Below are 23,375 nucleotides of genomic sequence, written 5' to 3' on the forward strand. Positions count from 1 at the left end.
TCAAAATCTGCCCCACCCCCTTGCCAATTCCATGCTATGAATTGTATCCTGACAGCATGTCCAGCCACTGAAAAAATACATACACATAAAAAAGACATTCCAGATTTGCTCTCCATGCATAACTTAAGTACTTTACTAATTATTTAATAACTACCTTTACTCAATGTTTTTCTGTTGCTTCACAACATGCATCTAAATGAACTCAGTTTTAACACATTAACCCCTGGTGCCGAGTTTACGTGGCAGGAGGTAGTAGCCTACTGCCATGCTCTGTAGCATCAAGGTCATGTAAGACACACTAAAGTGGGTGGTATTATAGAAAGGTGGACAGATGTAGCTCTACAATGATACCAAATAACCTGGAATTTCTAGCTGCACTACAAATACAGAGGGAAAAAAAAATCATTTTTTGGACCAGATTTTTTTATCTATTCAAAATTCACCTGTGGTCAGAATTCGATTTTGTTTCCGGATTTTAGACTTTTTGGTCTCAGATCTAAGGCAGACTGGTATGAACTGCAAACAGACAGATGAACCTTTGCAAAAAGTAGGATAAGATGGGCATTTGGAATGAAGAGTGGTCTCGATATGAAAATAACGGGTCCATCAAGCAAAAAAAAAAAAAAAATGAACTCCAACTTTTACCCTTCTGCTCATGCACGAGCCAAATAGCCAATGAAAAATGATGTTTCTAACACAACTAGGCATTATGTTATTGGAAAATCACCTGGAAGTTGATGTATTTGGATGTATTCAGAAATAGCTTTCAAAATGTGTTTCCTACTCGAATTTCAGACAAAAATGACAAAAACCTCCAGGGGTTAATGTGTTACGGCTGCACTTCCAGTGTGTCACACAGTGAAATTGTTACATTCATTTCTGATTGAATGTTAATGTTCTTCTCGAGTCCAGGGTAAAACAATTAGCACCAGTTCGAACTAACTGTAACTTTTTTACTGTGTGGCACATTGGAAGTATTGGCATCCAAACTATTTAAACAGATAGAAAGCAACAGAGAAATTTCTCACATAAGTAGAAGTAACCAATTAGGAATGTTGCCTTTTACTCTGACATATTTGTCCCTCGATAACTCATGCATGACGGAGTCCACAAACATAGACTGCACTATAAGTGAGGCGTGAGTTACTGAGGGACCTCCAAAAATTGAAAAAAATTGCTTTGACATCAAGAAAACTGTGGGATGGGGAGAGGCATTAGAAAACTGGGCTGTTTATTGACTGAATCCTCATTTTAAACTCACGTCGATAATAATTTTTAATAACATGCTTTTTCTAATGAAGTTGTTCATTATTCTGTTTAAATAACATTTATTTTCAAAATGTCCAACATATGAAAGATTGTTCCAACTGGTTTCAACAACTATCATGTGTACGCAAAAAAGTCTGTGCATTACATCACTGTTTTTTGTTTTCTTGATGAGTCTGGTTCCTGTAGTGGTGTTTAATATTATCATGCCAAATCAGGAGTCCACAGAGCAGGGAACTAGACTAAATGTTGATACACCACCAAACAAGATTCCTTTTTTCTTCCAAAAAACGCGACATTTATATCGTGAGACAATCATCTATGTCGAAATTCAATTTTTTTATTGTTCAATTAGTACAATATTGATGTCATGATTTCACTGGAAGTAATAATGAAACTTCTTATCATCTTTGAGGATATCTCTAAGTGCCAGTTCAAGAATTCTTTGAAACTTGCTTGCCCACAATGGTCCATATCTGTGAAATCAAGTATTCATTTCGTTTGGCTGCATTGTTTTCTTTGATCACAGTTAGGAAAGAGTCTGTTAATTTAAGGTAGTTTATGTTACATACACAATAACTTTTACAAGTGTTCGATTGATCAAATTAACTGAGCTCCCCCAACATAAGACCAGAGCCGCTCAATTTTAAATTTGTAGGATTTTTGTGCCTTTTAACTTTTCTTTTATTCCACCTCCTTTATTTGATTCAAAAGACATAATTAACATAGTAATACAAAGTAGGCCAGCATTTAATTCAGCGCAACAATACAAAAAATATTTCTGTAAGTCTGTTATCAAAACACGATGAGCACTTAATTAGGTTCTCAGAGAAATGCTCGTGGACATAACTGTTACGGCAGATTGATGCATTTTATGTTTAATTACAAGAGGGCACATTACATTTATGATGATTACATTTAAAAGGAACTAAAAGATAGAACTAGAACAAAAATTTCAATAGATAAAAAATTATTTAATTTGTATTTATTTATTAAAGTATTGCCTCCACTCGGCACAAGTGACATTTTCATTGATCGAAATTTCCTTACATATCGTTAATTGCAGTGTACTAGGAATGCCGTTTGGAAAGAAAAATGCAAAAAATTTAATGACCTATTTTTAAATTTGATACTTCATAGTGTTGACAAAAATTTCCAGGTCCTATCTACCATTTTCGATGATAAAATGCGTGATACATCAAAGTTTCCATTACCAATTTTGATCACGATTTTCTTCAAGTTCAACAAATACGGATCGATTTGGGTATTTTCTGGTTTAAAAAATGGGATCCATGCCTGACCCTGCATTATAAGCAGGTTCGCGAGTTACCATGGCATGAGTTATCAAGGGAGTGGTGTATCTGTAATCAGCAACTGAACATGCCAAAGTGATATTTAAAAAACCTGCTATAGTATCAGAAAGGGGGCAGATTCCAAACTGCACAAGTTTTAGCAGCCTTGTTAATTTTTAGAAGGGGAGTTTATGTTATCCATAATTTCCATTTTTACTGACAGAAATGACTGCGGCAGTGGCAGTTGTTTTGCATCTGCAAGAAGCAGAATACGAAAGATTTGGTTGTTAGTCATTCCTGCTCCCATGCTTGGACTTATTACAGACAAGAATTTCTTTGTGCAAGGAAATTACAATATATTTTTTAAGATAACAACATAATGCCTTCCAAATATAAGACAAGAAATTGGTGATAAGGTGTGCTTAAAGCATTGATGAAGTGTAAAACAAAGTTTGTAATAACCAAGGTGAGTCCAATATCTCATCAAAGTAGCCATAAAAGGCCGATTGGTTGAATAAAAATGACTCACAACTAACAGGTAGTATTTTTCCTTATAATCTTGTCATGGATGAGAATGGCATATAAACAGATGAAAAGTCAATGTCTGTCTAATCTAGAAATACAATCAATAGGGACAACACATAAAAAATGGCACCAGCGTACCAATGACAGACCTTCTAAAGATTAAAAGATCATCAATGGTAACACGTACATCATTAATGTACTGTTTTGCAGGCTGTATATTGTGCATCATATTGATACATGTCATATAGAACCTATGTTGGGGTTTGGACCGAGACAAGGAAATCCCAGTCAAGGGGTCACATTATTTGTCTCCCCATAAGGCTTGCAGGGGGGGGGACATATAATGTAACTCCGCAACTAGGATTTCCTTATCTCGGTCCAAACCCCTACATAGATTCTTTTTCTCACCCAATAATTTCCTTTAAAGTAAAAAAAAACTTCTCACTTTTGCAATATAGTTCATGTGCCAATGTTTACATGCTGTGCATTAATACAAATAAGTTAATTAGGACTGTGGTGTGACTGTGTTATCCGAAGTACACAGTTTTTATGCATGAGCCAAACAAAATAACAAGATAAAATGATGCATATTATTGAGGTATTATCACATTTAATATATGGATGTTATATGAAATTAACAATAAATAGTTAATATTTATTACAGGAAAATGTTTCATTTTCATCAGTTCAAATTTAGAAAATAATAATGTAAATAATGAAACGATACTGGGCCCACACCTATGTTGTAGTGTATAGGCTATTATGATAATGATAATACTTGTAGCATGAGTGTCTGTGCTTGGGTTATTCACGGGTAATTAGTGATCTGTGTCACAATCGTATATAACTCCTTTTCTTTGGAGGTGAAACTGTTTGTGACATACTTGTGTTGTCTTTAATATTGATTGTAAAATTACCCTGTGTATAAAAGACCCTCAAAATACGGACCCTGGCAGATAGCCATGTGCTAAACATTCAAGTTCACGGATTCTTAGAAAATTTATTTTTGTGTCTTGGAAAAATGGCAAGTACTACAGTGAAATCTGCTTATGGATTAATGTATTGATGGATAAATGATTCCTTCTGGCTGGTAAGTGCATTATTTGTCATTAAATATTATAGGTATATTTTTGATTCCACTGGGGCAAAATGGAGATGCTTAACAATATTAGATTAAAACATATTTGACATAACACATTATCTGGCTGTTACTAAGTTTTCGGTAGTTGTTAAGAGAGTTGAGTGGCTATGAAATGTATTGGTATATAGTCTATATACATGGATCAGTGTTTTCTGTCATATATCATTTCACACAGCATTGAGAATTTTATCCTATCTGTAGCATTTTTCAGGTCAGCATCATTAAATGTAGCTAACAGTATATAATTTGTTTCACACAAAGTATTTAAAACTAGTTATGTAGCTTTAGCTATATTTAGTGACGCTGACCTGAAAATGTATTGAGTTAGGCCTGCATATTGGAAAAAATTGACCATGCTGTGTGGAACAAACTAGCATAATACCAAAAAGCTCGACATTGTATGCGTGTGTGTCTTTGTCTCTCTCAAAATGTTTTTGTATGTTTTTGTATGGTGTTTTCTCAAGGATGGATTTACCTTAAGTTACTATGTTTTTGTTATATATTTTCAGGAATTCTAAACCATTTTTTTTCTTTTTTAACTGCAGAGTGTTGAAACAATCTCTGATATTCTTCAGCGACTAAAAAAATTGTTAAAATAGCTGCTGTGGTGGACATATTAGATGACAATTTGGCCCTACTGTTGTTTAGGACCAAAAAGGCATCATTAGAAATCCTTGGGCAGAAACCCCATGCTGATATGATTTTCTGTTGCACTGTAGTAATGATAACATGAGTTTGAAGATGGTGCCATGGCTGTATTTGACATCAGATTGGCCATATTTTCAATTTGGATCAACCTGACATCATAACAAGTCTTTTACAAAAACTCCATGTTGATATGACCATCCATTCAGGAGGACTGGCAACAATAGGATTGTCAAGATGGCCACTGTGGCAACCATGTAAGAAACCAGACTGGCTCCATTTTCATCCAGGACCATGCTGATATCATAAGAAGTCTTCCATTGAGTTATTCAATATAACTTTTCATTTCAGGAGTAGCAATAACAAGATTTTCAACACAGCAATTAAATCGGACATCTAATGATCTGAGCCCATTTTCATTGAGGATCAACCTGAGATTATAAGAAGTCTTCCAGATTTTCATTGAGGATCAACCTGAGATCATAAGAAGGCTTCCAGATTTTCATTGAGGATCAACCTGAGATCATATGAAGTCTTCCAGATTTTCATTGAGGATCAACCTGAGATCATAAGAAGTCTTCCAGATTTTCATTGAGGATCAACCTGAGATCATAAGACGTCTTCCAGATTTTCATTGAGGATCAACCTGAGATCATAAGAAGTCTTCCAGATTTTCATTGAGGATCAACCTGAGATCATAAGAAGTCTTCCAGTAAAAACCCCATGTTCATATGACTATACATTCAGAAATAGCAATAACAAGATTTTCAAGATGGCCAGGTGGCACCATTTTAATTCAGGATTGACCAGATCATGGAATGAACCTGTGTACGGTTGCATGGCAATCATCCAAGTAGGAGGAGTAGTGATGGGTTGGTGGGTGGGCGGATGGGCAGATGGATGGATCCATAAGCTCTCATGACCAGTAGTGTTAAAAATATCAATTCCACTACTTGTTAAATAACTAACGAATTTGATTTTCTATGCTTTAATTCAATTTTAATTAAAATCCATTTCTTCTTCAATACAGATTTTTGGATGTGCAATTTTTACCTTAATATTTTTATTACTTTGAACCACTCAGCACAACACTGTTGGACATGCATGCAAATTTCACTGGAGTGTCAAGGGTGGTTACCATCATCATTGAGGTATTGAACCTTCTGCGTACAAGGCACATTGAGAAAGAGCACATATTGCCTGATTTCTGGTCAGTCTAAATGATGGTTCAGACAAAGAAACTGACCCATAGAGATGCAGAAATAGATTGTTCTGTGCATTTTTTACTCAACTTTTCTGATTGGAGAGAAATCTTTCAATTTTAGGTACCTGTTTAAAATAAGTTGAATAAGTTCCAATAGTTGTGTTACAACTCTGAAATGGTGCCTAAATTAAAGACCATACCATATATACTTTCAACTTTATTCATATTTCAGCTATATTTAAGGCTCACATGCGGTTGGGGATACCTTTCTTTAAAGGAGGAAATTGAGCCTGAAGTTTGCTATCAATGAAAAATTTGCAAAATGCTCTGCCTGTCTAGTAATCTTAAGTAATTTTACCACATTTATCTGAACATTATAATACAGACAAACACTTTAAGGTAGCATGGACCCAGATCTTCTGGTATATAATAATATATCCACTTATCAAGGCCTACAATGTTTGCTTGAGTGGAATGAACTGATTGCATGCAACTTTATCTTTTGATAAATTATGTTACGGGGTACAATGTTTTGTATCATATATACTTTTGTACAAGTCAGAATCAACTGCAAACTGCATAGAATCAGATCTGCAATCTGAGAATGCACTGGAAAATCTGGGCCTGTTCAGTTTGCTAGGATTAATCAGCATAAAAAAAACATTATGTGATGACAGATCAGGGTTTATATTTTTTGGAGCTGGACCTGACTTTTATGTAAGTATATATGGTAGTTAGTTGTACATGAGTAAAACTGGTATTGCTTGTGAGTTATGACTCATTAATGTGTAATGTTTTTGTTTTTCTTTATTGTAGCCTGTCTAATTCCTATCTTTATGCACTGATGTTAAATACCCTACATTTCCATTCTTCAGACTTGATAATTCCTATCTTTATGTACTGATGTTAAATATCCTACATTTCCATTCTTCAGGCTGGATAATTCCTTTCTTTATGCACTGATGCTAAATACCCTACATTTCCATTTTTCAGACTTGATAATTCCTATCTTTATGCACTGATGTTAAATACCCTACATTTCCATTCTTCAGACTTGATAATTCCTATCTTTATGCACTGATGTTAAATACCCTATATTTCCATTCTTCAGACTTGTTAATTCCTATCTTTATGCACTGATGTTAAATACCCTACATTTCCATTCTTCAGACTTGATAATTCCTATCTTTATGCACTGATGTTAAATACCCTACATTTCCAAACCTCAGACTGTCTAATTTTGTGCACTAATGTTAAATACCATACCTTTCCAAAAAAAGCTCTACAGTAACAGAGACAAACCACAGAATATGCTATGCAAACATTCACATATGAAGATCAGTGCTACATATCACTGAACCACCACCACCACTATATTTCATAATATCAAAATCAGACATAAGTGAAAACATGTAGAGAGGGAATAAATAAAAAGGAAGAAAATGTTGGTTTTTCTTTCTTTTTACCAAAAACTATGATACATTTAAACTTCAACATCAAGCTGATGCCAGCACTGCCCATGATGACACACTGGCTCAGTACAACATTCTTCTAATTTAATAATATAAATTAACATATTTCCTTTCATGTGAACATGTCAAGAACAATTATTGCATTCAACAAAATTTCAAATAAGAATACTTTTACTAAATTTGGGCAGAATGATAAAGTTTTAACCAATTTTTAATATTTGCAGATAGCAAAGAGTCCAAAATTGGTAAATGAGCCTAAAAATGTCCCCATAATATTTAGTCTGTGTTGGGCCTAAAAAAAGTCCCCATAATTTTAAGTTTGTGTCAGGTCTAAAAAAAAGTCCCCATAATTTCAAGTTCTTGTCAGGCCGAATAAAGGCCCCACAGTATCAAGTTTCTGTCAGGCTTAATAAAGGACCCTTAATATCAAGTTATTGTCAATCCCAACAGAGGCTGAATAAAATTAAGTTTTTGTCAGGCCAAATAAAGGCCCCCAGGATCAAGTTCTTGTCAGCTCTAAAAAGGGCCCCTCAGTATCAAGTTCTTGTCAGGCCTAATAAAGGCCCCTTAATATCAAGTTATTGTCAATCCCAAATTAAGGCCCAATAGAATCAAGTTCTTGTCAGGCCTAATAAAGACCTCCAGTATCATATTCTTGTTAGCTCTATAAAAAAGCCATACTGTTACAGTATCAAGCTTTTGGCAGGTCTAAAAAGGCCCCACAGTATCGAGTTTTTGTCAAGTTTAAAAAAGTCCCTCCAGTATCATGTTCTTGTTAAGTTCTAAAAAAACATATGTCGGGCCTAATAAAGACCCCCCCCCCCCAATATTAAGTTCTTGTTGGGCATAATAAGGTCCCCGTAGCATTGAGTGCTTCTCAGGCCTGATAAAGGCCCCATAATATGTTCTTGTTGGGCTTAATAAAGTCCCCATAGCATCGAGTAATAAAGCCCCCCACCCATATTAAGTTCTTTTTGGACGTAATAAGGTCCCCATAACATCAAGTGCTTTTCAGGCCTAATAAAGGCCCCATAATATTAAGTTCTTGTTGGGCATAATAAGGTCCCCACAGCATTAAGTTCTTCTCAGGTCTAATAAAGGTCCCCTAATATTAAGTTCTTGTTGGGCTCAATAAGTTCCCCACAGCATCGAGTTCTTCTCAGGTCTTATAACAGCTCCATAATATCAACTTCCTGATTATGAGACAGAATAAAAAAATTAAAGTTTAATATGTGACTGACACCAGTAAATCTTAAAACCCAAAACCTTGTCTGCTGTACTTGCTTTCACTGCATTGCAGAAAAACACTTAAGGTAAAACTAAGATGGTAGAGAAACCAGCTAGTGCTATAAAAGATCCCAGGCACAATCAATGGTTGAGCTAAGCATTTTGTCCTGTGTGACAACTTAAGGTTTTTACTGTCATGTCCTTTTAGGAGAAAAATACAAGATATTATGATCATAATATCACTGTCATCTACTCATTGGTAATGTTTTTTGGCAATCTCATAAGTCCAAAGCTAACTTAAAAGTGGCAAGACACTTCATTCCATTGAAGCCCTGTATTTCTATAGGCATAAATCTAATTCAACCAATTCCAATTCAAATTTACAATTATCCTCCACCTTCAAAATATGAGAAAGTATTTTGCATGTGGAAATTCCTTAAAGTTTGCGACAATAACACATGCAATTTATGTTGAAAAGTTGCTTATGAATGTTTCTTACCCTTCTTGCTTTTATTCCAGGGTTGTTCCTCTTTGCTTTTATTGGTGAAGAGCTCAATCTTCTTCTCAACTGGTATGGGCACAGGTTCATCTAATGCATGGGAAAGATATGAGGTGTCAAAATCAGCTGGAGGGGGAGGGGGAGGGAGGTCATCCATACTGTCTGTCATGTTCACTGGAGGTACTTGTGCTGTTGGGGAAACTAAAAAGCAAAGAGAAAGATTCAGAATGTATTAGAGCATCTTAAAACAATATGAAATAAAACAATATAAAACAAGAACAAAAAGTAATGTCATAACACATAATGAAACCATTTGATTATAAGTGTCATTTTCCCTTTGTAAAGGTGTTAAAGTCATTTAGTGGTAAGCCTGTTGGACTCATGACTAGAGGAAGTGCAGGTTCGAATTCTGTCCAGAATGGGCTAGGACTGCTGCTGTGGTGTCTCTGGGAAAGCACTTTACCATATATACTTGTCTGTTGAATCTAACTGCAAACTATGTAGATCCAGATGAGCATCTGCATAATGCACCAACAGACCTGGGTCTGTGCAGTTTGCTGGGAGTGATTAGTAGAACAAATAACACAGATCATGATCTGCCAGTGTATTATGTGATGACTGATTAGGGTCTATTTTGTTTGTAACTGGACCCAATTTATAAATGTGTACAGATGGTATATATCCATACAAGCTATCACAACTGGGAAATGCAACACAAACTCAAACTGCTGGAATAGCATTTCCAAAACATATGAATCAAAGAAGAATAAAAAAATCACTAAATGTTACAATGCATTATGAAAGCAATTATAACTTCTGCCATCTATTTTAGCAAGAAGATGCTGTATTTTCTGCCAAAGCAGGAAAATGCTGTATTTCTGCCACAGCAGAACAATGCTGTATTTCTGCCACAGCAGGAAAATGCTATATTTCTGCCATAGCAGGAAAATACCATATTTCTGGCATAGCAAGAAAATGCTATATTTCTGCTACAGTTTTTGTAGTTGTTGTTTTAGGTTTTAACGCCATTTTTCTGCACAAGATAGGCTAAACATGGTGGCCAGTATAAATGGTGGAGGAAGAACCTGGGAAAACCCCAAAAAGAACCACCTACCCACAAGAAGCTACTGGCAAGCTTTCTCAAATACCCACATTGGTCAAATCTGAGACTCAAACCCATGCAGACAGAGGTGAGATGGCAGTGATTCATAATGGTGAGTGCTTTAGACCACTCGGCCACATGGGGCCCACTTCTGCTATAGCAGGAGAATGTTATATTTTAGCTACAGGAGGAAAATGCTATATTTTTGTGTTTTATGATGGCACAAGCAATTACCTTGGGGGAGGTGGTTTCAAAAGTATATAAAAATACTTCATTTGGTTTGTGGAGGAAAAAAAAGAACAAAATCAATACCCTAGCAAACAAAACCCATACATGACATTAGGCTATCCCTTAGGTCACACTGCAAAGCAATTAATGAAAACTGACATTACATGCCTAGGTTTATTTCAGTCTACAAGAAATTACAAGCATATTGAAAAACACCTTTGCTGTGAAGCAAAAGAATCTCTTACCATCATCTACTGCCCTTTAAACTCTGCATAAATGGAACTCAGATCGGTCAGAGTCTGGTATTGAATTTAACAAACAAGATGAACATTCATATGATTGGACGATTCCAGAGAGTTAAAACAGTATTGTATTTTGGGTGCAAGAGTACAAGATCATTCCTAAACATTGCTAACAGAACCAATGAACCAGTCCCAGTTTGTGTGGTCCAGGACAGAAACGTATGTACGACATATATCAAACTAAATGACATTCCAATACATATAAATAAATTCATAACTACATAAAAAACACATGAAATAAGGATTTGCTGTGTGTTGTTTTTAAAGTATGTTATTATCCACCTAAACTAGTTCTTATATATTTGACTGGTACACGACAGTGCAGGTTTTGTTATTAATACCTTACTGGTAAATGACTGAGTGCAGGTTTTGCTGAGTGCAGGTTTTGCTATTAACACCTGGGTGCTGCATGACAGAACATAGGTTTTGCTATTAATATCTGACTGGTACATGACCAAGTGCAGGTTTTGCTATTAACATCTGACTGGTACCGGTACATGATTGAGTGCAGGTTTTGCTATTAATACTTGATTGGTACATAACTGAGAGCAGGTTTTGCAAATACCTGATGGTACATGACTGAATGCAGGTTTCTGAATTATCTACAATGGAGGTGTTAAGCAAAAAATGTTCAAAACGAAGGCTTTGACTTCAGTGGTGTAATAAAAGTTGACATGTTCTAGTCTAGTTGTATTTTCAACACTGAGAATTTTTCTTGACAGATAAGGCAGTTTTAAACAAACATTACTCATTGCATTATTAGAGTAAGCAATGTAATAAACAGTGAAACATGCTTCTCCCAAATATTTGAAAATTTTAAACATGTATGTAACATGTCAAGGTTATTTACAATGATAAGTAAACCATCCCATCATGCATGTAACATGTCAAGATTATTTACAATGATAAGTAAACCATCCCATCATGCATGTAATATATGTCAAGGTTATTTACAATGATAAGTAAACCATCCCATCATGCATGTAACATGTCAAGGTTATCTACAATGATAAGTAAATCATCCCATCATACATGTAACATGTCAAGGTTATCTACAATGATAAGTAAACCATCCCATCATACATGTAACATGTCAAGGTTATCTACAATGATAAGTAAACCATCCCATCATGCATGTAACATGTCAAGGTTATCTACAACGATAAGTAAACCATCCCATCATACATGAAACATGTCAAGGTTATTTACAATGATAAGTAAACCATCCCATCATGCATATAACATGTCAAGGTTATCTACAATGATAAGTAAACCATCCCATCATACATATAACATGTCAAGGTTATCTACAATGATAAGTAAACCATCCCATCATGCATGTAACATGTCAAGGTTATCTACAATGATAAGTAAACCATTCCATCATACATGAAACATGTCAAGGTTATTTACAATGATAAGTAAACCATCCCATCATACATGTAACATGTCAAGGTTATTTACAATGATAAGTAAACCATCCCATCATGCATATAACATGTCAAGGTTATCTACAATGATAAGTAAACCATCCCATCATGCATATAACATGTCAAGGTTATCTACAATGATAAGTAAACCATCCCATCATACATGTAACATGTCAAGGTTATTTACAACAATAAGTAAACCATCCCATCATACATGAAACATGTCAAGGTTATCTACAATGATAAGTAAACCATCCCATCATACATGTAACATGTCAAGGTTATCTACAATGATAAGTAAACCATCCCATCATGCATGTAACATGTCAAGGTTATCTACAATGATAAGTAAACCATCCCATCATACATGAAACATGTCAAGGTTATTTACAATGATAAGTAAACCATCCCATCATACATGTAACATGTCAAGGTTATCTACAATGATAAGTAAACCATCCCATCATACATGTAACATGTCAAGGTTATCTACAATGATAAGTAAACCATCCCATCATGCATGTAACATGTCAAGGTTATCTACAATGATAAGTAAACCATCCCATCATACATGAAACATGTCAAGGTTATTTACAATGATAAGTAAACCATCCCATCATACATGTAACATGTCAAGGTTATCTACAATGATAAGTAAACCATCCCATCATGCATGTAACATGTCAAGGTTATTTACAATGATAAGTAAACCATCCCATCATACATGTAACATGTCAAGGTTATTTACAATGATAAGTAAACCATCCCATTGTGCATGTAACAGGTCAAGGTTATTTACAATGATAAGTAAACCATCCCATCATGCATGTAACTTACAAAGACTATCTGTAAAGATAAGTAAACCATTCCAACACGCATTTAACTTGTCAATGCTATTTCCAATGAAAAGTCACTTGTTCCAATGTGCATGTAACTTTTCAATGCTATTTCCAATCATAAGTCAAAAATTCCAACACTTTCATGAAAGAAGAATTAGTTTGTCTTTTCTCATCAGTATAGAATTACAGCTATGTCTGAAAACACAATCAATAAACGAAATTATTTTAAAATATCTGAAAATGAAACTGCATGAAAAAAATTATCTTGGCAAAACAATGCGTAAAGAAACTGTCCTAAGACAGAACAATATGACAGATACTTAGTATCATCCATATAGGGGACCATACATGCCATGGAAACTAGTGCAGGATGAAAAAGTGTGAATGAAGACAACAAATGCAACAATAAAATATGAAACAATAGTATTGTGCTTGATGTTTCCCTTGGTAACACAATAGATTCCTAATCATAGCACTTAAAAGCAATTTCCTGCCATTGATACATTGTTTAGCATGATAAGATAATCACCAACTTTTACACCCTATTTGGAAATAGCTATGCCAAAAATAGCTTAATCCAACTAACCCCATCTCCACAGCCCCAACCCAACCCTAAGTGAATACATCAAGCCATCTGGGCTTATCAGGGGAAATACTGTGTACCTGCTGGCAAAGCTTTTTATGCAGCTGTATAAAGTGTGTATGACACAACAGTACAGTTAAAGTACTGTATATCCCTGCTCGTAAGTCCTATCCAACTCCAAAATGCACAAAACTAGATCTGCCATTGTATGATGTACTTGGAGATAATAATAATAACAATGAGGACTTTGTATAGCACCTAATCTTTAGAAGCTCTAAGCACTTTACAACATTAGACAACACCTATAAGATACAACACATAATGATATAATGATATGATTAAAAAAACAAACACCACGAAATTAGAAAACATTAAAAAACATGCTGAGAATATTTAAGGTAGGAAACATTATTAGGTCTTTAAGTTTGTTCTTGCAGTTGAAATAAGTGAGTTTTGAGAGCACTCTTGAATGTGATCACTGTGTCTTTGTGACTTAGTTCAGTGGGCAATTCATTCCACATTGCTGGGCCCTGGTATGCAAAAGAAGGCTGTCCATATGACTTTGTTTTCATAGTGGGAATAATGAGTATATGATTGTCAGAAGCGGAGCATTAAGTATTTTGCTGGTGTGTACACATGGGTGAGGTCAGATAGGTATTTTGGACTAGAGTCCGACTGTGAAACGTAGCACAGAGAACAAATTTTGTGTTTGATTCTGGATCGAATGGATAGCCAGTGTAGGGTACAGAGCAGCGGGGAGGTGTGCTCTGATCGTGGTACTCTAAGTATGACCCGAGCAGCTGTGTTTTGAACTTTTTGAAGTTTCTGGAGTAGATATTGAGATGAACCAGACAGAACTGAGTTACAATAGTCCAGTCTTGAAAGTACTAATGAACACACAAGTGTTTTAGCGGCATCAACTGAAAGATATTTGCGAATTGAGCTGATGCATCTCAGCTCAAGATATGCAGCCTTGCATATGTTCATGACATGTTGGTGCAATATGATAGTACTGTCCAGAGTAACACCTAGGTTTTGTACTGATTGTGTCAATTTAATGTTGGTGTTGCTGATATTTATTGTTTGAGGTAAAGGATGTGAATGAGAAAGTCTTTGTTTTGTGATCAGAATGACCTCAGTTTTATCATCATTCATCTGCAGCTTGCTACATGTCATCCATGATTTCACATCAGAAATGCACCTCTCTACACCTTGGATGGTAGCATCAACTTCAGTTGGGTGGCTAGATTTGTATATTTGGGTGTCATCAGCATACAATTGGTGAGACACTGGATGATGATCTATGACACTTGAGAGCGTATGAGTGTACAGAATGAAGAGAACAGGTCCAAGAACAGACCCCTGTGGAACACCACAACATAGATCAACTGGGCTGGAGTGTATTCCATTTGCAGATACAATTTGTGTCCTGTTGACCAAGTAGGACTTGAACCACAGTAAGGCTGTATCATGAATGCCACATACATGCTGGAGACAGTGAAGTAATATATCATAATATATCATGGTCTATTGTGTCAAATGCTGCAGACAAATCAAGGAGGGTGAGGACTGTAATCTTTCCGCTATCCAATGCAGAGAGAATGTCATTAACTACTTTCAGAAGAGTAGTTTCAGTACTGTGGCAAGGGCGATATGCAGATTGTACATTGCTAAAAAGACTGTTTGAATTCAGATGAGATACAAGCTGGGATAGAACAACCTTTTCTAAGATTTTTTATATGAATGGGGGATTAGAAACTGGGCGGTAGTTCTTTAAATCGTTATGGTCTAGTGTTGGTTTCTTCAGCAGATGCTTTACAATGGCAGTTTTGAAAAATGATGGGAATTCCCCCGATGAGAGAGAGGTATTAATAACATCAGTTAGTGATGGCAATACTGGATCTAAGATCTTGGTCTACATAGTTTATTAGGGCTAATCAGTAGAGCAAACAACACAGACCTTGACATGCCAATACATGTGCCAGCAGATCAGGGTCAGTCTTGTTTGCAGTTGGACATGTGCTGTCAGTATGATTCCACTCTCAATTCCTGTATTAAATTCAGGACAGTTGGCCAGAACATTAATCCCATCATTCTGGATATTTGATATAAGAGACTGTCAACAGGTTCGGTTCTGTTGTTTATCTTCCCATAGTTAACTGAGCCTGGACCTGTTCATGCCCTTGGATAAGGCAAAAATATTAAATTAGTTAAAATCCCATATCTCTAACCCTTATTAAAACAAGAGCAGAGTGGGAGAGAAGGCAGTTATGTAGCTGGGCTTGGTACTGTAAGCAACACAGGTTTTTGTTTTTGTGAAGATTATAGCTTTATTTTACATAAAGTTGTAGGAACTTTACATGGTGTTTGTGTGTCCTTTGAACCCGAATGTAACATTTGTTCAATATGTTGGAATTGTTTTTGACAATTCTGGATGCTGTGGATTAAGTAAACCTGTGTGTGATATTAGCAGTGACTGGTTGTACTGTGTGTATAACAAACAAATTTGTTGACTGCTAAGTGCAAAGGATTCCAATACTTCTGTGTGAATTATTTGGAATTGTTCAATATATTGGAATTGTTTTTGACAATTCTGGAAGCTGTGGATTCAGTGAATCTGTGTGTGATATTAGCAGCGACTCGTTATACTGTGTGTATAACGTACAGTTGTTGATTGCTAATTGTAAAGTGTGTATCACTGTCACGAGTGTACATGTATAAGCCCAGAAATTCATAGATAAGAAAAGCTAGTCAATTGGCTGTGAATACAGTGATAGAACTTACAGTATATACATACAGTTTGTCAGTATGTCGGTTGCTGGTGACATCAAAGTTGAGGAAGCAATGATTGCTTCAGGATGACCACGAAGAAAAGCAGCAATACAGTATCTGATGGAATTTATAGATACTGAGATTTTGGAGTATGAAGAGGAATTTAACCTTAAGCACAGGCAACTACCCAAGGAAACAAAGTGAAAACCTAGCACAAAGAAGAATGAAAGAAAATTGGAGTTAAGACAGAAGGAGTTTAAATGGGAAATGGAATGTCAAAAAATTTTAATTAGTAAGAGAGAAATTAAGATTAGAAATGATGCATTCGGAAATTGAGTTAGAAAGAGTAAAACATAAAGGAAAAACAACAACAATGAACGACCAGTCAGAACATAATAACAGGCAGTGTTATCTGTGCAAGGAACGGGGACATACTGCATGGGATTGTCGAAAGAATGACGTGCAATATCATGGAATTCCCGCAACATGTTCTGCTAAGCCAATGATTGGTGAAAGACTCATTTTTGACACAGGAAAAGTAAATGGGCATGAAATCATGTTTGTGAAGGACACTGGCACAGATATGACCTTGATAAGAGGGGATCTTGTAGATGAGAGTTGTGAGCTAGAGAAGCACATGTCTACATCATGCATAGCAGTCAGTCAACTATTTTTCACATGGCTGTCTGTGGTAAATATCGATACTCCACATAATAAGGGACCAGCGCAAGTGGGGCTTGTCTCAAATTTAGCTGCTGAAGCTCTATTGGGGATGGATATCCTTAGTATGAAAGGGGCATTTGTTGGTATGAGGTTGTTGGTAAAAGGACTCGACGATGAGTGGACTGTGGAGAATACTGACCAATGTGATGATGAGGATAAGAATGAAGTTGTCAACAACAGCATTGATACAGCAGATACTGATCAGTGTGATGACATTGAAGTTGACAAACTTTCAGCAATGAATGCGGACATGTTGTTGAAACTACAGACTGCAGATATTTCACTGCAAAATATTAGAGAGAAGTCCTTTGCTACTCGTGAAGAAGCTGAGGAGTAGCCAATGGCATACTTCTGGGAGAATGATATTTTGCGGTGGAAATGGCAATCTAGTGATGGTTCATGTGGAGGGGAGCAAATTGTTGTACCAGCAGGATTACAAAAAATGATAATGCAGCTGGCACATGATCGACCCCTTGCAGATCACATGGGTATGGAGAAAACGAAAGCAAGGATTCTCCAATCATTCTTTTGTCCTGGAATGTTTTCATATGTAAAAAGATATTGTACATCGTGTCATGAATGTCAGTTGACAGCAAAATGGGCTGCAGGTGGGAAAGCACCAATGGTTTGCCCACCGGTGATAACAGAACCATTCTCTAAAATTGCATTGGATATGGTAGGATTGTTATCTAGAAGGAAGTCTCGAAATAAATACATTCTGATGGTGGTTGATGATGCTACTAGGTATCCTGAAGCTTTTCCTCTGAAGGATATGGAGGCAACGAGTGTAGCTAGAACATCGATTGAACTGTTTAGCTGTGTTGGTTTTCCAAGGGTCATATTAACAGACAAAGGGACCAACTTCACTAGCACCTTACTGAAACAGTTGTATGAGCTATTGGGTATCCGTGGAGTTACAACAATACATGTACCTTATCACCCACAAGCGAATGGTGAGGTAGAATGTTTTAACAGGATGGTGAAGTCAATGTTGCAGGACGCTGAAGTCAATGTTGCAGAAGTTCTGTTGCAGACAATAAGAATGAATGGGATGAGATATTACCATATTTGTTGTTTGCATACCACAAAGTCCCAAATGAGGAAACTGGATTCGCACCCTTTGAGAAAGACCCAGTGGTGTTGCATGGTTGGCTGAGTAGAGGGCCAATGCTGAATTTTCATGGCTTGTTTATAGGAGAAAAGGATGCCAGGAAGAAGTCAGTTGTGGAGCATATTTTGAATATGCATGAGAAGCTGGCCAACATCGGAACTCTTCTCAAAGATAAACAGTTGAATCGCCAAATGAAAATCAAGGCACTGTATGATCATCACATGAAAACAAGAGAATTTAGTCCAGGAGATGAAGTCTTTATTCTCTTGCCATCAAGTTCGTCCAAGATGTAAGCACAATGGCAGGGACCTTATCGTGTGGTCCAAAAGGTAAATGATGTTAACTACCAGGTATCTGTACCTGGTAGTGCGGTACAGTAACCTATCATGTAATCTTGCCTTGCTGTGTTTATACAAGCTTGCTGAGCTGCTGGCGACACAGGCAGATGAGAACGATGGTGTGGATATTGATTTTCCTCCAAGAACAGGTGAAGGTGATGCTGGCGTTAAGCTGGGGTAAACTTGACAAAGGAGCAACGAGAGGACATTAGAAATCTTGGCAATGAATTTCAGGATGTTCAAAGCCAGATAGTGGATGGTGAAGAACATGCACTGGCCTATCTTAGCCAGAAACTGCTTCCACGAGAACAGAAAAATGCAGCTATTGAGAAGGAATGTTGTGCAATCGTGTGAGTGATTGATTCATTATGGTATTTCCTGCCAGGGACAACATTTAAAATCATGATTGACCATGATCCAATGATGTGGTTAAATCAAATCAAAGCAAGAATCAGTGACTACTTAGATGGTGTCTGGCATTCCAGCCTTACAACTTCATTATAAAGCACAGGAGCAGCAAACAACATGCAAATGCAGGTGGATTATCACACATAAAACTGAAGTATGTTTAATAGGAATTACACAACACATACTGGTGTGCTTAGTACACTTCAAAGGCACTGAGAAACTTACTGGAATAGCTCAGGATTCCCGGATTTTTGCAAACTCCATTGTGTTCTACTTATGGAATTATAAGGGAATTTATGCAGATATAGATGGTAACCAATTTGTTGGATTTCCACTATTCTGGATGGTCACTGATGGAATTCAAGACTCTTTTACAGAATTTACCAGAGGTGACTCTAAGCTTTATGAATTTTAGTAGCAACATAAGCTTGATGCAAGTTTTATCATTTTACTGGTGTACCAAAGCCAGCAAGTTGTTTTTAAAAAATATTGTATCAAAAACATAACGTTTCCTCTTAAGAAGTTTATCAGTATGATTTTACTCTCAGTGCCTGTATCAGATTCTAGCTGTAAGTAGTGACAGTTGGACAGAACCTTTATCCCAGCATTTTGGATATTTTATACCACAGACTGTCAACAGGTTTGGTTCTGTTGTTTACCTTCCCATGGCTAACTGAGCCTGGACCAGTTCATGCCCTTGGATAAGGCACAAATGTTAAATTAATTAAGATCCCTTATCTCTAACCCTTATTAAAACAAGAGCAGAGTGGGAGAGCAGGCAGTTATGTAGCTGGGCTTGGTAATGTTAAGAAACATTGGTTTTGGTTTTTGTGAAGATTATAGCTTTATTTTACATAAAGTTGTAGGACCTTTACTTGGTTTTTGTTTGTCCTTTTAACCTGAATGTAACATGATATATGGTAAATGCATGTATATATGGTGCATGCCAAGGTCCTGCAGCTCCCAAAAACATGTAATGCATCACCAAAAAACCAGGACTCCTTCAGAGGAATTGACTGCTATGTGAAACTTCAATTAAGTGGTGAATCCAAGTAACAAATTGACCATGTGTTCACAAAACTTTTAAGTTTGAGTGCATACTCATTTTCAAGTACATGTACTGTGTTTACATCAAATTTCATGTAGAAAGACAATGAGTGATTCTTGAAAAAAACAAATAATTTTTTACCAAACAGTGACACTGATTATTTCCCCTGACTAAAACTGTAGCCTCTGACACTGTCAGTGATTACATCCGATAACAATGTCAATGATTACATACTCAGTCACTTTCAATGATTGCAATTTCTGGTACTGTCAATGACTGTAATCTCTGACACTGTCAATGATAATGTTTTTGACACTGTTAATGATTACATCCTCAGACACTTTCAATGACTGCAATCTCTGACACTGTCAATGATAATGTTCTCTGACAATGTCAATGATTACATCCAATAACAATGTCAATGATTACATCCTCTGACACTGTCAATGATTACATCTTCATTCTTGAATGCAATTTCTCACTGCTAATGATTAAAATGAAAAATGGAAGAAATTTAAATAAAGCTTTCTTAAAACAATGTACAAAACTTCTAGCAATCTTGGTAACCCCTTTTTATTATTATTTTCCTTACACATTTGAAGATTGTATACAATTAAACAGCATCTGAGCTGTTATTTATTTAAAAGCTGGTGTGTATTTTCTTTGAATTTTCACCTTAAGTTCTTTACAATTTATTACTTAACAAAAATGTATATGAAATAAGAATGTTGTTAGGAAATTGCATGAATTATATTGTTAGGAAATTGCATAAATTATAGTGGTTCTTGTATATTGAGTTGGGTAATAGGATGTTCCTGCTTATATCCAGATATAGTGTATTTCTACTTTTTGTTTCCTATAATGCCACAAGGGTATGGTGCACAGTACATTATATGCCCACCCTGTAATTAATAATCCACAATGTACACATGGTTGACTCTGGAGATTATTAAGCAATAAGTCTGAATGACCTTGACTTCAGTCAATGTATATGGAGATTATTGACCAATAGGTCTCAATGACCTTGATCTTAAATAACGTATGTGATTATTTATTGACCAATACGTCTCAATTACTTTGATCATAGTCAAGGTATGTGAAGATTACTGACCAACAGGTCTCAATGACCTTGATCTTATTTAAGGTATATGGAGACTGACCAATAGATCTCAATGACCTTGATCTTAATTAAGGTATGTGATGATTATTGACCAATAGGTTTCAATTTCTTTGATCTTAGTGAAGGTATGTGAAGATTACTGACCAACAGGTCTCAATGACCTTGATCTTAATTAAGGTATGTGAAGATTATTGACCAATAGGTCTTCAAATGACCTTGATCACAGTGAAGTAAATTAACTATATAGAAACTATTATCTTCGTATTACGCTCTACCATGACCCTGACTCTTTAGAAACAAAATTCAATAGATTTCTTTTCATCCTTAGTTAAAAAATACAGCACTCCCTCACTAAAAGTTAAAAAATACAACACTCCCTCACTAAAACCAACAAAATCAATAAGCTTTTTCTTACTCAAAGTGGAAGCCATCTAAAAACTTTCACTTAAGTACATGGTCAAGAACTGAACTTTTTCTACAGAAAGCATGGTTCATTTTTCAGCATGTCACCGTGACCTTAAATATTGAAACTTAATAGCCATCTTCTTTACCTTTAGTGCAAGCTGTCCACAAAGTGTGGTCTGTGATGTAGAAATAATGTTATTATGTTGAAACAAGTTTTCTTCTTTCAGTTAGTTACTTAATCTTTGACCGCTCCGGTGGCCTAGTGGTTAGAGCGTCCGCCTCGGATGCGGGAGGTCGTGGGTTCAATCCCCGGCCGAGTCATACCAGAGACTTAAAAAATGGTACTAACAGCTGCCTCGCTTGGCGTTCAGCATTAAGAGGTTAGTGTTAGGACTGGTCGGCCTGGTGTCAGGATAATGTGACTGGGTGGGACATCATGCTACATATCTGCGGCATGATGCCCCAGTGCTAGACATCACTATAAACTGCCACATTGCAGACATCGTGGCGATATGACTGAAAAATTGTTAAAGCCACGTTAAAAATCAAAATCACATCACATCACATTACTTAATCTTTGACCTTTTGACCTTCAAAACCAAAAACTTCTCCCTTGCACCAAATGAAAGCTTTTGACAAGTTTAATTATAGGAGATCTTGGAATAATTGAGCAATTATGCAGAAATGAAATAAGAAGCTGATGGCCCAACAGAAATAAGGATAAGATTTGCCTTATAGTGACCTTACAGAAACTAACAATTTTCTTTGTGAATGAACAAAGAACTGATTTCTCCTTGCACAACATTTTAGAGATTTTGACAAAGACCATCAAGATTATCAAATGAAACTTTCAATTATGTGCATAATCTTTATTTTGTTCTGCATAAATAAAAAATTCAAATAAATATATAAGAAAAATTGAATTACTTTTGTAACATAATTTGTTTATATCTTTTGTACTATTTTTAAAAAAACTAATTTATATATCACTCACTGCATGTTTACTGTAAGTTTGTATTCTGAAGACACAGACAGTCAAGAGACAATTCCAATTTTTCAAACCATCAATGACGTGCAATTTTAGTCTTTGTTTAAGAGACAAAGGTTATAAGACCAAGCATGACCTACATTCCTATAGCTTCAAGCATAATTCTCAAAGAATTCAATAAACCTGTCAGTAGAATGGATGTTTGTAGTGATGTCTAGCACTGGAGTATCATGTTGCATACATGAAGCATGAAATTTACCACTTGATGGCATAGTCATGAAATTTACCACTTGATGGCATAGTCATGAAATTTACCACTTGATGCCATGGTCATGAAATTTACCACTTGATGGCATAGTCATGAAACTTACCACTGGATGCCATAGTCATGAAACTTACCACTGGATGCCATAGTCATGAAATTTACCACTGGATGCCATAGTCATGAAACTTACCACTGGATGGCATTAACATGAAACTTAAAACTGGATCATGTTGGCATAAAACTTGTAGCATTTCAATTTGGACACCAGGATTGAATGATTACTGAGATCAAATTCCTTTTCAAACTCCAAGAAACAATTTCTTGACAGCTTTCCTTTGCTCATTGTGTTCAACCAAACATCAATAGGTTTATTAAGAGCTGACTGACAGGAGTGTAAAAGTTGAAATCCTAATTGTTCTTTTTGTAAGCAGGGACCTTGGCT

The 23,375-nt window shown here is 36.0% G+C and overlaps 1 protein-coding gene across 4 annotated transcripts in view; it reads right to left on the bottom strand.

Annotated features, from left to right (window-relative positions):
• LOC149798736 (unconventional myosin-XVI-like) overlaps positions 1 to 23,375 on the bottom strand; it is a 480,183-nt gene that overhangs the window by 131,940 nt on the left and 324,868 nt on the right. For all 4 annotated transcript variants that reach the window (XM_089957605.1, XM_089957606.1, XM_089957604.1 and 1 more), the window contains one exon: positions 9,272 to 9,472. In XM_089957605.1, the coding sequence (XP_089813731.1) occupies positions 9,272 to 9,472 (201 nt within the window). The remainder of the gene's footprint in view (positions 1 to 9,271; positions 9,473 to 23,375) is intronic.

Source organism: Sinohyriopsis cumingii, chromosome 5, assembly GCF_028554795.1.
Source record: "Sinohyriopsis cumingii isolate HCF-2022 chromosome 5, ASM2855479v2, whole genome shotgun sequence".
Classification (NCBI taxonomy): domain Eukaryota; kingdom Metazoa; phylum Mollusca; class Bivalvia; order Unionida; family Unionidae; genus Sinohyriopsis; species Sinohyriopsis cumingii.